Source organism: Crocodylus porosus, unplaced genomic scaffold (genome assembly GCF_001723895.1).
Source record: "Crocodylus porosus isolate Cpor-Errol unplaced genomic scaffold, CroPor_comp1, whole genome shotgun sequence".
Taxonomy (NCBI): Eukaryota; Metazoa; Chordata; order Crocodylia; family Crocodylidae; genus Crocodylus; species Crocodylus porosus.
Window position 1 is genome coordinate 116,746 of NW_017728901.1, and position 14,566 is coordinate 131,311.

At 54.9% G+C, this 14,566-nt stretch overlaps 2 protein-coding genes across 2 annotated transcripts in view; both read left to right on the top strand.

Annotated features, from left to right (window-relative positions):
• Positions 1-7,310, top strand: part of TCF7L1 (transcription factor 7 like 1) — a gene marked incomplete at its 5' end in the record, with an annotated part of 56,886 nt that extends 49,576 nt beyond the window's left edge. The window contains 5 exons of the mRNA XM_019556662.1: positions 1,537-1,680; positions 4,000-4,159; positions 5,024-5,131; positions 5,346-5,406; positions 6,231-7,310. Coding sequence (XP_019412207.1) covers positions 1,537-1,680; positions 4,000-4,159; positions 5,024-5,131; positions 5,346-5,406; positions 6,231-6,670 — 913 coding nt within the window. The remainder of the gene's footprint in view (positions 1-1,536; positions 1,681-3,999; positions 4,160-5,023; positions 5,132-5,345; positions 5,407-6,230) is intronic.
• Positions 7,311-13,931: 6,621 nt separating this feature from the next.
• Positions 13,932-14,566, top strand: part of TGOLN2 (trans-golgi network protein 2) — a 7,772-nt gene continuing 7,137 nt past the window's right edge. The window contains exons 1-2 of the mRNA XM_019556663.1: positions 13,932-14,097; positions 14,302-14,564. Of these exons, the coding sequence (XP_019412208.1) occupies positions 14,004-14,097; positions 14,302-14,564 (357 nt within the window). The 5' untranslated portion in view covers positions 13,932-14,003. The remainder of the gene's footprint in view (positions 14,098-14,301; positions 14,565-14,566) is intronic.

The window sequence follows — 14,566 nt, forward strand, 5'->3', positions numbered from 1 at the left end:
GGGTGGGGCGGGCTGCAGCTGTGGCTGTGTGAGGCTCTTCTTGGCGGGGCCAGGGCTTGGAGTGGGTGCCAGTGGCACTGGGAGGATACCCCAGATTTTGCCAGTGCTCCGCTCTCAGCACAGTCACCACCACCAGCTGTCCAGCACAGCCCCGACTTCCCAGTGCACAGGTGGAGGCGGGTTGTTGAGCCCAGGCTGCTCTGGGTGGCTGGTGACGGCGGTGCTGGGATTGGAAAAGTGGCAAAATTTGGAGTGGATGCAGCATCCTCCCAGCGCTGCCTGCACCCACTCTGAGCCCAGCCCCTGCCAAGAAGAGCCCTGCACAGATCTGGCGGGGGTGCACGCCACCCCTGTGCCCTCTCAGGGTCCAAGCAGCGGCACCCTCTTCCTCCCCCAGGAGCCATAGGCTCTGGCCCCCTACCCCCACCCTGCCCCTGCCCTCTCCCTCACCTCAGGGCGCATTGATCTGCCCCCCACCCCTCCCCTCCCGCTCCCCTTCCACCACACTGGACTTAACACCTGGAGACAGCTCTCCATGCTGCTGGCTGTGCTCCTTGCTGCCTGAGTGCTGCACTACGGCTGTGAGCAGTACAGGCATTTATTGGCCAAATTATTGGCCTCATTGGGCTGATATCCAATATAGCCAGTTTTCTTTATATCAGTACGGATTCGATATCAGACTGATGTATCAGTGTACCTCTACACAGAAGAGGAGCATTTCCATTAGAAAACACTGTGTATCTTGCATTTGCTCCCCTTTTACCTCAGAGTAAATTCCCTTGGTGTAAATGTATTTGTGTCTGCATCCCAAGAAACCTTGTTTAGGACCTTCTGGACACAATCAGGTTCTCTCCAAGCTGGTGGCTGCCTATACATGAGGTCCTGCAGTGGTCTTAGCTTAGTAGGTAGTAAGTTTAAAACTAACAAAAAGTTCTTTTTCACTCAGCATGGAATTCAAGTGTGTAACTCATTGGCACAAAATGTTGAGAGAGCTGAGGGTTCAGCCAGATTCAAAAAAGGATTGGACATGTTCTTGGAGGAGACGGGCATTGGTAGCTATTGAGCACGGGAGTGAGGAGCACAGCCTCTGAGTCAGAATTTCCTAGACCTTAAATGCTAGAGGCTGCAAGTGGGGGTACAAACTCTGGTCACACCCTTTCAGCATCCACCCTCTGCTGAAGTGTGGCACAGGAGACTGGGCAAGATGGACCTGCCATCTGACACAGCACATGGCAGTTCTTACATATCTGGCCGGTCCTAGAGCAGGGGATGCATTTCCCTTGTCAGAGAAGCTAGACTGTAGAGGCACAGACCTGGCATGACTCAAGGGATGATCATCATGTTGCTTCATGCACAGCTAGGGCATGCTCAGAGGCAGTGCTGATAGAGGCAGGGTAGGTTGGAGTCAAGGGGAAGGACTAACAGGGCGGGAGGAGTGTTTGCATGGCCTGGGGAGAGTAGCTGAGATCTGCACTGAGGCTGATGCTGTGTTTCCTCCTGACCCGTGTGTCCTGCTCTCTCCCTCCTCACTCGCAGCCTGATGTCCAGCAGATTTTCCCCACACATGGTGCCACCTCCCGCACATGGGCTCCACCCTTCGGGAATCCCGCACCCCACAATTGTCTCACCCATCGTGAAGCAGGAACCTGCACAGCCCAGCGTGAGCCCAGGGGGGAATGCGTAAGTTAAGGATGTAGGAGAGGGGGGCATGAGGAGTGCAGCTCCAGTTGGCTATCTTTTGGTACACTGCAGAGTTTCAGGGTTGGGCTTCTACAGTGCCTCGTGCGCACAGGCCTGTACTGGTGAACATGAGCCCTATTTTCCATTAAAAAGTGGTTTTTCATAGAATCAGAAAGAGGTAGGGCTGAAAGGGACCCCAGAGGTCATCTAGTCTAACCCCCCTGCCTGAGGCAGGATCAGCCCTATCCAAACCATCCTATACAAATCTATCATCTAAACTCTTCATAAAATCATCATCAATCCTGACACAACACACGACATAACACCGAACCTGCCACAAGGAAAGCAGGAGGACCACAGCAGCCAATGTCCCGTTTCTGTAGCAGGTTGTTAATATACACTCAAGAGACCCCAAGCAGAGGCTGTGCCCCTTGCTACAGAGGAGAGCAAACCCTGCCTATCAATCTGACCATGGGGAAAAAATTCCTTCCTGACCCCAAATCAGTAAGCCTGATCCTAAGTGGAGGGGAAAGACCCTCTATCTAGAAATCTCTGGCTTTAACTCCCAGCAGGAGCATCACAATCCCCAGCCATATGGGAAAAAAAGAAAGAGAAGGCATGGTAAAAGCAGCCACTTTTTAAGCGACCGTTCCCGCTTCATGCAATGATTGTAGTGTTTTCCCTGCAAAAGCATCTGATTTTCTGGAAAATGTGTAAGCACATGAGTTTGGAAGGGTTGTGTCAGCTTCCAGAAGATCCAAATCCTAGTATCTGCAGCTGCCAGATGGTGTATAGGATTGGGGCAGGATTTTGTTACCAGGCCATTCTCAGGGACTCCCCCAAATGGCAGAGAGGTGACATTGGCCTCAAAACTGCTTTGCAAGCTCTGTGCAAAGGATGCAGTTAATCCAGCGGAGGTATTTCCATATATCTTTCCCTCCAGGCACACTCTAGTGCCCAGACGAGAGCCTGATGTACACAAGCTCACTCATACCTGCTTGCCTGTAGAAATACATGTGTACATATGGCCTTGCATATGTACCAGCCTGCTTTCACCAACATGCACACATACTCCCATCCCTACCACACAGACATTTTCCATGCATGTTTACACATACACATGCCCAGCTAGCCTTTCACCTCCAGGGACATCTGTCACATAGGTACACTAACACCTTTGCCCACAATATGCACCTCCACATGAACATAGGGGTGCAGATGGCTCAGTGCATCAGCAAATATAGCCTAATGCGTATTTTTCTCCAGTTAAAAGAGAAACTAGAAGCTTTACTTATGGGCAGGCCCCAGTGCTATATTATTCAGTTAAAGATCAAAACAAAAAAACCAAATCTTAGTTTAATGGACTGTACACTGATTTGCGAGCTTAGACATTAAGTTAAAAAAATGCAACAAATCAGGCAAAAACAGTCCATAGAAGTTGTTTCATTGGTTCTGTCATCGTTACAGGTAGATGCACAGGTCTTATTCAGATTTGTACAACAGAATCTAGTCTTTTTGAGCATCTTGACAGAGCATCCAACATTTCCCTGTCCGCCATTTCCACACCTGACTTTATGTGTACTTGAGTTACTATAACCACACTTGAGTTGAGATTTTTAGTTATAGCTAAAAACAGGCAGCAGGACTATGAAACGAGAGAGATTACCAGAAGCAATTTTGCTGTTAGCAGACAGCAGAATTGCAGAAGAAAGGATGACTTGATTAATGAAACATCAGGACCCTTAAAAAGGAGAGAGTTGTTGTCACCTGTGGAGTAAAGATTAGCAGGAATGAGGGAGAGGATAATGAACCACCTGATTCTTTCTTTCAATGCTGCCTAAATAGAAATGCTGCAGTTGACTTAAAGTTTGGGTGAGGCAGGGATTAAAGCAGAGTGTAGCTGTACCATGGCACCATGCCCTGGATGTGTGTGTGTGCGCTTGTGAAAAATCAGCCTCCTTGCACCAACCTGATCTCATCCTGTGCTGAGGCAGCATGGTTGGGTGCCAAAGTGGACATGCCCTGGAATCTGTGGGGCAGGGGGAGTTATCTTGTAAGAGATGCTGACGGAGTTGGGGCCACACAGTAATGGATTTTGATGGGGGGAGGGAGGGCTGCATTTGGGTCCTACAGAGCAAAGAGATTTACTGGTTTCCTTGGGAAGGAAAGAGCAAATCCCACTGTTCAGGTCTGCAGAATACCCAGGGCTGGGGAGGGGAGTGGGTGTGGGACTATGCCCCCAGGGGCCTGAGCAATGGCTGAGATCTGGCTCTGGAACATGATGGCCATTGTGGTTACCGCCTGCTCTGGTTACCACAGGAAATCCCCGGTCACTGTGAAGAAGGAAGAGGAGAAAAAGCCCCACATCAAGAAACCGCTCAACGCATTCATGCTGTACATGAAGGAGATGCGGGCCAAGGTGGTGGCCGAGTGCACGCTGAAAGAGAGTGCAGCCATCAACCAGATCCTGGGCAGACGGGTACCAGTGTCTTTCTCTCTGTCTCCTCGGTCCCTCTTTCCTCCATGCCTCCCACATTCTGCCCTGCATCCAGCTCTCCTTCTCCTCCTGTGCTTTTGGTGTCCGCGGAGCTGCCCTGGAGCTTGCCCCCCAGCTTCTCCATCATCCATGGGGGACCTTGCCTGGCTGGCATCTGCCGAGGATATGCAAGTGCTTTGCATGCTGGAGCTGGCATCATCTCATTTACATCATCCTCCCTTTACAAGGCTGTAGTGTGGAGGAGCTTGAGGATCCCAGGAACCACCATGCCTCAGGGGGCCCCCAGCTGAATGCTCAGCCCTGGCATCCCCAGGCCACTTGCTGTGTGGCTAGATAGTGACCCCCAGCCACAGCCCCTGCTCCTGTGGGTATGCTGGGGGTCTGTCCTGTAGCACACTAGGTAGAACTAGAAAGGGATGTAGCACTGGCTCCTCACTTATGGAAAGCATCCTTGGGGACTCTGGTAATAACCTGCCTGGAGTGATCCAAGCCAGAGGGGCACAGTGCAGAGGGTCTCCCCAGCTGTGGCTGGGGGCTTCATTGAGAGCAGGAGCCCCCATTTGCTGCCTGTCCCCAGGCCCTGGGAATTTTCCAGGCTCTGCCTCAGGGTGGTGGTGTGGGCCTGGAGGCCTGGCCCTTGTGCCTTGCACTCCATCTCATTAGGGCTGTGGGCAGCTGCCAGCGCTGCTCCAAGTTGCACCTAGCTCAGCCTTCCGAGAGCTGCCTGCTGCAGCTGCTGCTCGCCCCAGGCTCACGACTCAGGGGCCCCTCGCAGAAAGGGGGAGGGTGGGTTTTGTCTCCCCACCCCCGGGTTTCACAGTCAGTTGACTTCTTTTCTCCCCTTAGTGGCACTCACTGTCCCGGGAAGAACAAGCCAAGTACTACGAGCTGGCGCGGAAGGAGCGACAGCTGCATTCTCAGCTCTACCCGACCTGGTCTGCGCGGGATAACTACGTGAGTTGAAGCTGCCGGGGTGGGGGGAGGCTTGGCGGGGAAGCATGGTCTCTGCAGAGGCTGCCCCTCCCTGGCACGTGCCCTGGGGAGTATTCTCAGGTGTTACACAGCAGCTCAGCCTCGGGGATCATAGCAATGCTTGCCCCTCCTCCCCCGGTTGCCAGTTGTTGCTGCCCTGGTACTGTTCTGAACCCTGTGCTGTTGCCTTTTCCAGGGGAAAAAGAAGAAGAGGAAGCGAGAGAAACTTGCCCAGCAGCAGACCCAGGACACCGAGAGTGAGTACCAGCCCTGGCATGTCATGACCTGACAGGGCATCTGCTTCACGTAGCTCCATCAGATGGGGACAGGACCCTGTCTTCTCCCTTTCTTTGACAGGGCTCTGACCCAGACCTGGTCTGAGCAATGTGGCTGCTTTAAAAAAACCCCAAGAACCCTGCCTTGAAAATACCACTGAGGTGGGACAAAGCAGGGTGCAGGGGCTGTCCCCTGAGGCTAAGATGCTCTGCTCTGTCCTTGGATATCTTTGTCGATGATTTGACTTGTATCCTATCCCACCCTGTGACGTCAAGATGTTGGGAGCAGCTGCACACATGTGCCAAGAAGCTATGCCCTTCCCAGCCCCTTTCCTTCCAGTGAGACTGGTTTCCTTGGCAGAATGAAGCCAGGCCTTTGCCTTAGTCCATGCCCCGTGCTCCCCCCATGCCCACGATCCCGCATGCCAGGTTTGCTTGTACTTCTGGCCATAGTTCATGCTGTTTGTCTGCCTAATTTGGTAGTGAGGATAGAGCTGAATTACTCAGGTGCAGGCAGTCCTCCAGTGCCTTCTCACAATCCTCCCTGCATGATGAGTCCCTGGTGGATGAGGCAGGGCAGCTCAGTTAGTGCAGGCCATTCTTTGTGGGAGATGCAAGTGTAGCACTGTGCAGCTCGTGCCTACCTCAGTATGACATGCTAGGAGGTTGGCTGTGCTCTGGGGCAGCAGCAATGTGAAGACAGCCCCACTCCCAGGCGCAGATACTGGGCTTTGCACCTGCTGTTCTTGCTGCCCAGGACTGGACTGTATGGGGATGCTGATGGGTTCCTTTGCTGCCCCTTCCAGGTTCCCTGGTCTCCAAGAGCAAGAAGCCCTGCGTACAGTACCTGCCTGTGGAGAAGCCCTGTGACAGCCCTGCCTCCTCCCACGGCAGCATGCTGGATTCGCCCGCCACGCCTTCGGCAGCCCTGGCCTCTCCCGCCGCCCCAGCAGCCACCCACTCTGAGCAGGCCCAGCCCCTCTCGCTCACCACCAAGCCAGAAGCCCGAGCCCAGCTTGCCCTGCACTCAGCTGCTTTTCTGTCCAGCAAGGCCTCCTCTTCCTCCTCCTCTGGCCTCAGCAGCCCCTCACCTCTCCTCTCCAGACCCATCCCCTTTCCCTCGGTGCCACCCACAGCCCTTCTGACCTCCCCTCCCTCCTTCCCTGCTGCCCTTCCCTCCCCCCAGGCCGCCTTAGCAGTGCTGCAAGCCCAGCCTCTTTCCCTGGTCACCAAACCAGCTGACTAAAGGAGGCCTCCAGTCCTGTCCCCGCCCCGCCCCACTGTACATTGCCGAAGCCACAATCGAGATGCAAACGCCGCCCAAACCGTTATTGGTCAATATTTGACCCTTTTGCGAACTCTTTTATAAGCAGACTCTGGAGGACGGGGCTTTCTGCTTGGAGCTGTTCCCAGTAGTCTATGTAAAGACCATTTTTAATAAAAGAAAAGATAAAAAAAAAAAAAAAAAAAATTCAAAAGAAAACCCACGCACCAGCCAGCCACAAGATGCTCACATGAGCCTAAAGCAAGTGGAGACCGCCGTATTTCTGTTGCCCCCTCCCTGGAAACCCTGGGCTTGGACAGATGGAGCCTCTCTGGCATTCTGCTGAAGGTCATTTTGGACACCAGGCAGCAGGCACCTGGCAGCTCACAACGTTGTCCTGAAAACAGCTCTTCTCAACATGCCTCGGGCTTGGAGAGAGGGCTGGGGCCCCTGCCCCAGCCTGAGCGGAGCATGCCATGCCAGGACAATGCCAGGACAACCTGTCCCTGGTTCCTCCTGTGACTGTTTCAGGGTTGGGGAGGGAGGGGAGCTGAGCCTATGGGGGAACCTCCCATCATCTGTTAATTTTCACAAAAGGAAATAAAACTCCAGCTGCAAAGTTGCTGTGTGGAGCGTGGTCCATGGATCTCCATGAGTCTCTTCACCCACTGGGAACTGCCTGAGAGGCCCCCCATGCAGAAGAAGGGAGTATGTGTTGGAGGGGGGTTCAGGACTGGTTCACTAAAGGGAAGATAGCATCCCGTTTTCCTGGGCACTGTATATAGCACATGCGCTCTGTTGCCAACATTCACCCCTGTGAGCCCTGAAGGCTGGGCTGCAGCTCTGGGACTTGAAAAACTCTTTGATATTTCTTCCCCAATTATGCCCCCAGCAGTACCAGGCTCTAGACAAGTCCAGAGAGATCCCTTTTAATCGTGTTCCCACTCCAAATGGCTTCACCCAGGGCCTGGGAGGGATGACATGCCCCTCCGCAATATGACTCTTACCTGGACAAACACAACCCGGTCCCTGTTTTGTTTTGTGTTCTAGGCCTGAAGCTCAGTGCATCTCAAGGGGTGTAAACTCCACAACTCATGGAGACCCACCAGCAGGGGAGTGCAGGGGAGAAGCATGCAGCTTCCCCCACCTAGCAGGTATGTGTCAGGCTATCTGTTCCTGTATCTCAAGGAGGGTGCTGCCTGCCAACCCTGTATTTGGTCAGCACAGGCCGGTGTGAGGTGGGTGGCACCGTGCCTTTGTTTACCACGGGCCCCACATTGGTTCAACCCAGCCCTGAACTCAGTAGGAAGTTCCTTCCCAAACAAGACAGTCTTTTAAAGAGTTTATCGTTTTCAGAGAAACCGTTTCCTTGCTGTTGGGAGAAGCCAAGAACTCCCTGGAGGTCTGGACAGGTCCTAACGTGTCAATTGATGATGCCCCGACAGCGCATCATGCAGGATCTGTGCACTACAGGGGTAGCGTGGTGCTAGAACACCCGTCTGCTGCAACACGGTCCTTTGCAGAGGCACGGGCCAGCTTTCTCTGTGCAAAAGCTGCCCGGAGGAAGGGATTTTCAGTGGGGAGAGTGGGGGTCACGTGCAGCCTCTCTCTTCCCCACCCCAGGATCAGCCTGCAGACAAATAACTCCTTGAATTGGATTTCATGGGAAATTAAAGGCATGAAGAGACCTGTCAGAATAATTAAAGCCTGAACTGGAGCCAGACAGCTTCAAACAGATGTTGGCTTTCAGCAGGAGAGGATTTCTTTGTTTTACTCGGCATTTTCCCATACAGAAAAGGAACATCTGTTGCGATGCTTTGCTGCGCTCCTGAGCAGAGCTAGATGTGGATTATATCCCACTACCAGAGAGGCAACTGGCTCACCCGATCCAACAGCCGCTGTTGCCCGGAGTGCTCCCCACTGCTTCCCGTCACGCTGCTGGCAAAGAGAGCAGGAGCCAGCTCCATGGTGGGACTGCTTCATTCACAAAGGAATACACTCCTGCTGGCAGGGTCTGTGAGTCCTTTGTGCATTGGAGCTGATCGAAAGTTTGCCCCCCAGAGGCCAGGCTGGAAGTTTGCCCCCCAGCATTTGTTTTTGGCCCAAGACTGATTTTTTGCATGTGTTCCCCTTCCCCATGACAAATGTTGGCTTTCCTGCAGAAAATCGAACATCCAAAATGTTGTGAGGTGCAAGGGCTATTATGCTACATAGGGGAATAGCATGGGAGTATTTTCTCCACAGGCCAGATGTCATAGATTCCCACTGAGCATCAAGATTGTGGTCTACACTTCTTCCAACCTTGTCTGATGCATTGTTGGAAAACTTGTCCAAGCAGGAAGGAGACTCCGGCCAGAGAGTCCTAAGCAATGGTTCCCAGGAGAGCTGCAGCAGCATTTCCAACTAAGAACACATTCAGGTGTACAAACCTCTGCACAGCCCCACACCCACATATGTGAGAAGCAAAGAGATGCTACCACTGACTCCAAAGAGGCCCTACACAGGGGCTCTGAATGACGCATGCTGGTCACTTCCCTTGACTTCTCCAAATCCTGCTCAGTTCTTTTAGGAAAAGGGTCAGTGGCACCCTGCCTTCTTGCAGAAGGATTGGTAGAGAGGGTTTCCTGCAGAGCCGGGGGCCGGGAGGACACCCAGTCATTGAATGGGCATCCCTTGGCAGTCTGGAAAGTAGCTTGTCTCCCCAGCAGCTGGGTATCTCCACCCAGCCCCTGCCATGCGTCTGCTCTGCTGGCATTGCAGGAGAGGGAAAGCAGGTGTCTGGTGAGCACCTGGGTTTGGTTAAACTCCCTGGGTCTAACTGTGCTATTTTTGTCTAGGAACATGGTCTTCTCACAGCCCTGCAGGCAGTCTACTGAGGTACAAAGCCAAACTGAATCATGTCTCATTTCTTCAAGGAGATAAAGCATCCAAGGGCTGGCACAATAACTGTGCAGCGGCTCCAGAGACACAGCTTGAGAACAGGATTTCTTGTCCCTCTCGATGCCCAGGATGGAGTGTGGCCCAACAGGGGGACAAGCAGCTGCCCAGCTAGACAGACCCTCTGCAGAGATCTCCTGGAACAGACACAGGGACTCTGAGGTGGAGAGACCAACCCAGCCTGGGATGCAACCTCAGGTACACCCCCAGACCTTGAAGAAAGAGGCTGTTTCAAAGATGCTGAGTATCTGCTGCTCCCACTGGGAATTGATGGCACTCAGCACCGCTAAAGCAAGTTCACCGACAGAGGTAGGGCCTTACCTTTTGCCACCCATTGGTGACCTGAGTGTCTTTGGTTGGCACAGGCTGGTCACCTGGTGCTGGCTCTGCCTTCTCATTTCCATACTCCAAAAAGATGCTAACAAAGCACTAGAGCTGGCTCTGGTATTCGGTACCTGTGTAAGCCAAGGCTGTAGCTGCCTCCTGAGAGGTTTGGTAGCGGGGAGTGGTCATGGTGGTGGGTGGACATGGTGCCAGAGCGATGGGGAATGGGAAGGACAGTGCACACGAAGTCATTGCCATCTAAAAACAGCTTCTGAAGGCAAATGTGCAGACACACACACTGCACATGTGTGCACAAGCTCTTCCCTGTCTCTGCCCATGGCCCCCATGGGAAGCCCTTAGCATTAGTGGTTGGAGAGCAGGTTGGCTTGGCTTGGGGCGATATCCCCAGGGCCTTGGGGTCATTGACTGTCAAACCCAGACCTTGGCTCAATAAAATTACCACGTTTGCTCTGGAGAGGACCTTGTGGAGGGGCAGAAGGCGGCAGAGAGCTGGTCCCAGCCCAGCTGACACTGGGAGTAGCTGGGATCTCACTTGCCTTCTCCACCTTCAGAGCGCAGCTTCTTCTATGACCTCTTTTCTGTTGGCTCATGGCAGTCATCTTGATCTAACCTCCCCCCCACCCCGACCACCCCCAACAACACTCCTTTCCCTCTGCCGGTCAGGCTATGCATTAATTGAAATGCCTAATGAGATCCCAGGGGGCTCCTGCAGAGACGGAGCTAATTAGGGGCGAACCCGACTAACGGCGGGAAGCGAAACAGAGGCTCCTGTGAACCTGCCTTTTGTGAGCGGCTGCGGGGGAGGAAGGCACCAGATGTCCTGCTTCCTCGCTGTGTGCGCCAGGGACGGGCCGGCGCTTCCCAGGCCCCAGCTCGCCTGCCAAAGCAGCTGGTGCAGAGGCAGAGGCTACACTTAATACATGTTAATTAGCATCATTAAATTCTTCCATTTGCTAATTGTTTCTCCTTTTGATCCTTTATTCTGACCAGATTAGCCCTGGGGTGAAGGAACGGTGTGGAAGAGGGTTGGGGGGATATACTCACTGACAGGGTGAAGACTTCATCATTCCCTCATAAGGGGTCTTGGACCAGGACCCTCAGCTTTGAAGGGCCCAGCAACTTGCTAGCCACTCACCAGGCAGCCCTCAGCTCTGCTTCTGTCCACAGGGCCCTTGGGTTTCACCAGCCCCTGGGAAGGAGTTGTCTCAGCTCGAAGGACCACCAGGAATATTCATGGGGAGAAGGGAAATTATGTGAGGACAAGTATTCAGAGCAGTCAGACTGCCAGGGATGGAGAGCAACCTCCTCCACTGGCCACCACCCTCTCGTGCCATGTAAGGAAGCAGCACCCCTTGGATGATATCATGGCACTCCCCATGTCTGGGATGTCTGAGTGCTGTCCTCCACTCTGTCACTGCCCTGGGCATGTCACTTAGGCCTGGATTCTCCAAGGTCCTGATGTGCTTAAATAGGAGTCTGTGCTGAAAAGGCAGCAAGTGCCAACCCAAGCCCCCAGGCGCACGGCTCTCTCCTCTCAGCAGAGGCTGCCCTGATTCTTGTTGCTTTCCAGCTACCATTACTGGTCTGGTTAGATCAATGAGGCCCCATGTCACGGAGGAGGTAACTAACAGAAGCAAAGCATGAGCTAAGGCCACTATCTGCCTGCTGTCCCCTCACCTCCTGTGGTTTTTTGTACAAATCCTCTTTGGTACACACACAATACTAGTGTTTCACCTACTCTGCAAGGCAGAGCTGTTCTGTGGCAGGTTGCCTTGGTACAGCAATTGCCACCAGCATCAAGGGCTTCCAGAAAAGACCCGTACCTCAGCCATTTGCAAGGACTGGAGGCAAGGGGCCCAATTTCAGCATCACTTGAGCCACAGCTTTGTCTGCAACAGAATACCTCCAGCGTAGCTGAGATCAGAACTTAACCTTGCGTGTGCTGATCTTCTCAGCTGCGTGAAAGAACGTGATTTCTAATCTGAAAAATAGCTAGCTAGATAGTGCTTCTGGACCTGTTGAGAGTCAAGTTAGCCTTGTCTTGTTAGCCTCCAGGCTCCCTTGGGAAAGGCCAGCTTTTAGCGTCTTACTCAGCATCTGCTGATAGAAACACACCAGAGCAATTCTTCAGGTGGAAAGAGCTCAGAAAGCCCATGACTTGGCAGCACGGTTTGGGCACTCTAGATGCTTTTTTGATACCTCTGGGTTAATCATAATGTAGGTATCAGTGCAGCTACTGGTGCAAACAGTGTGGACACCCCTGCAAGGGTCACATTGCACCTTGGGTGAAGGTCACTGGTCTGTTTCTTACAGTTATTCCAGTGCAGCTCCATTGATTTGGGCCCTGGATCTTCACACTCTCCCAGGAAGCGAGCCCATCTGCTGAAACAGCCCATGGTTATTTTCAGGGAACAGTTTGATTTTTTGAAAAAGCTTGGCAGGATTGTTGTGTCTGATTATGGTGCCCTGCCTTAGGATGGTAACAATGACTGACCATCTGGAAAACCTACCACAGCAAGAGACTAATCTATGTAAAAGAAAAGGTTAAGAGGGTGAACTGGCCATAGGTTAGGAGCCAAAAATTTTCCATTTTGGGGGTTTTGTTTTGGATGGTGTGTGGAGCTCTTCCATGCCTGCGGTGGAGGGTGATGGAGCCTGACTAGACCATTTACAAGAACAGAAGAGGTCAGACAGCAGCTGGGACCAACCGTGTCTCACCCACCGTTGCAAATGGCACAGCCAGCTGGGGGCTTTCAGCTCTGCTGGAGCCGAGTTGGGCTTTGAAGGCAAAAGAACAGATTCCACATCCCCGCAGCGTGGGCTGCTGTCAGCCGGGCCCTGTGCAAGATCCTCTTCTCAGCTGCACAGCGATAAAGATGAACCTGCCTCCAGCAGGGGTTGGACTAGATGGCCATGCAAGTCCCTTCCAGCCTGGCCTCTGCTACGATCCTACGAAAGACAGGAAAGGCTCGGTGGCACAGCTCTCAATTTGCATTGGTGTCACTGACAACAGTTTCCCTTCCTCAGGTGTTTAAAACCTCCCTCAAGGCTACTCCATCCCTTTCTCCGAGTCTGCAGGGGCTGCAGAGTCTGACCCGTCCGCACCGGGGCTGTGGAGCTGCTCCTGGATATAGGACAGCAAAGATAAGAGAAGTGAACAGGCTCCTCGGGACCCGTCCCCCCTTCTTGGCTAGGTGGCAGTCGCTGGCTGCCTGGTGCAGGCACAGCTGTTATGCTCCATCCAGCAAGTCTCTGAAACAGATGCGCGAGGCCCCAGTGTTTGCTGTTCCCGCTCGGAGCCCCCGCGGCAGCGCTCAGCCTTGCGGCGGTGCCGCGCTGGGGGTCCACGCCGCCCCCACGCCAGAGCCGGAGCCGGAGCCGGAGCGGGGCGCCGGGGGAGTCGGCAGCAGGACGGGTTTGCATCGCCGCTCGGTCACCAGTGACGGTCGCTGATCACAGCACGAGCTGCCGCCTCGGGAACACGCGGCTGTTGCCGCCGGGGGGCCTCACCTGGGCCCGGCGGAGGAGCCGGGTCAGCTCTTCTGCGCGAGGCCGCCAGGCCCAGCGGCAAAGGCTCCTTGTGCAGGGAAAGGAAGAAGAGCCTCGCGCGCCCGAGGCGGCCACAGCGGGCCTTGCGGCAGGGCCGCCCCGCGGGCCGCGGCCTGCTCGGCTGAGCCGCACGGCCGGGACGTGCCCCGTGCGTGCGCCGGCAGCCGCCAGGCGGCGCCCTCGCACCAACAGCCCCGGCCGCGCCCACGCGGGGTTTGCTCTGGACGCTGCGCCCCGCCCCCAGCCCCAATCATTGGCTGCTAGCCCTGCCGCTCAGGGAAGCCACGTCCTCCTCTGGGCATCTTTGCCTCCGCCGCTTCCCATTGGCTCCATGCCCCCGCAAGCCCCGCCCCCGCGCTCCATAGACCTTCCCCCCGCGCCTGCTCTTTTCGGGTCTCGCGAGATTTTAGCACCGGAAGTGTGTGCGGGTGATTCCAGTCCGCGCGCGCCCGCTTCCCGGAAGCGGAACGAGCGGTCGTTCTCTATGGCGGCGGCGCGGGGCTCGGTGCTGGCGGCGCTGTCGCTGCTGCTGCTCCTGGTGGCGCCCGGGCGGGAGGAGAAGAGCGACCCCGTCACAGGTGTGGGCGCCTCCTGCGGGGGCGCGGGCTGGGCCGGGGGGGCTGGGTGGGAGGACGGGAAGGGGCTGGTGGTGAAAGGAGGGAGGGCTTGGGGCCCGTGGCCTCTGCCCCTAGGGGCTGTTGTGGCTGCTGGGGGCAGGTGGGTTGGGTAGTAATCTCCCTGGGTGGGTGCTCACAGCTGTTGTGCCTCTGCTTTCCCAGCAGGTACACAGGCATCCCAGTCCAATCAGCCGGCCACACAGGGGAAGCAAAATGAGCCAGCGTCATCCAAAACGATCTCTCAGCACATCCAGACCTCCACCCCGCTGGTGATGACTTCCACCATCAAGTCCGACGCCAAGGGCGCCAAGGAGGTTGGGCCCGACGCCAAGGGCGCCAAGGAGGTTGGGCCCCCCGCTGGGCCCGACGCCAAGGGCGCCAAGGAGGTTGGGCCCCCCGCTGGGCCCGACGCCAAGGGCGCCAAGGAGGC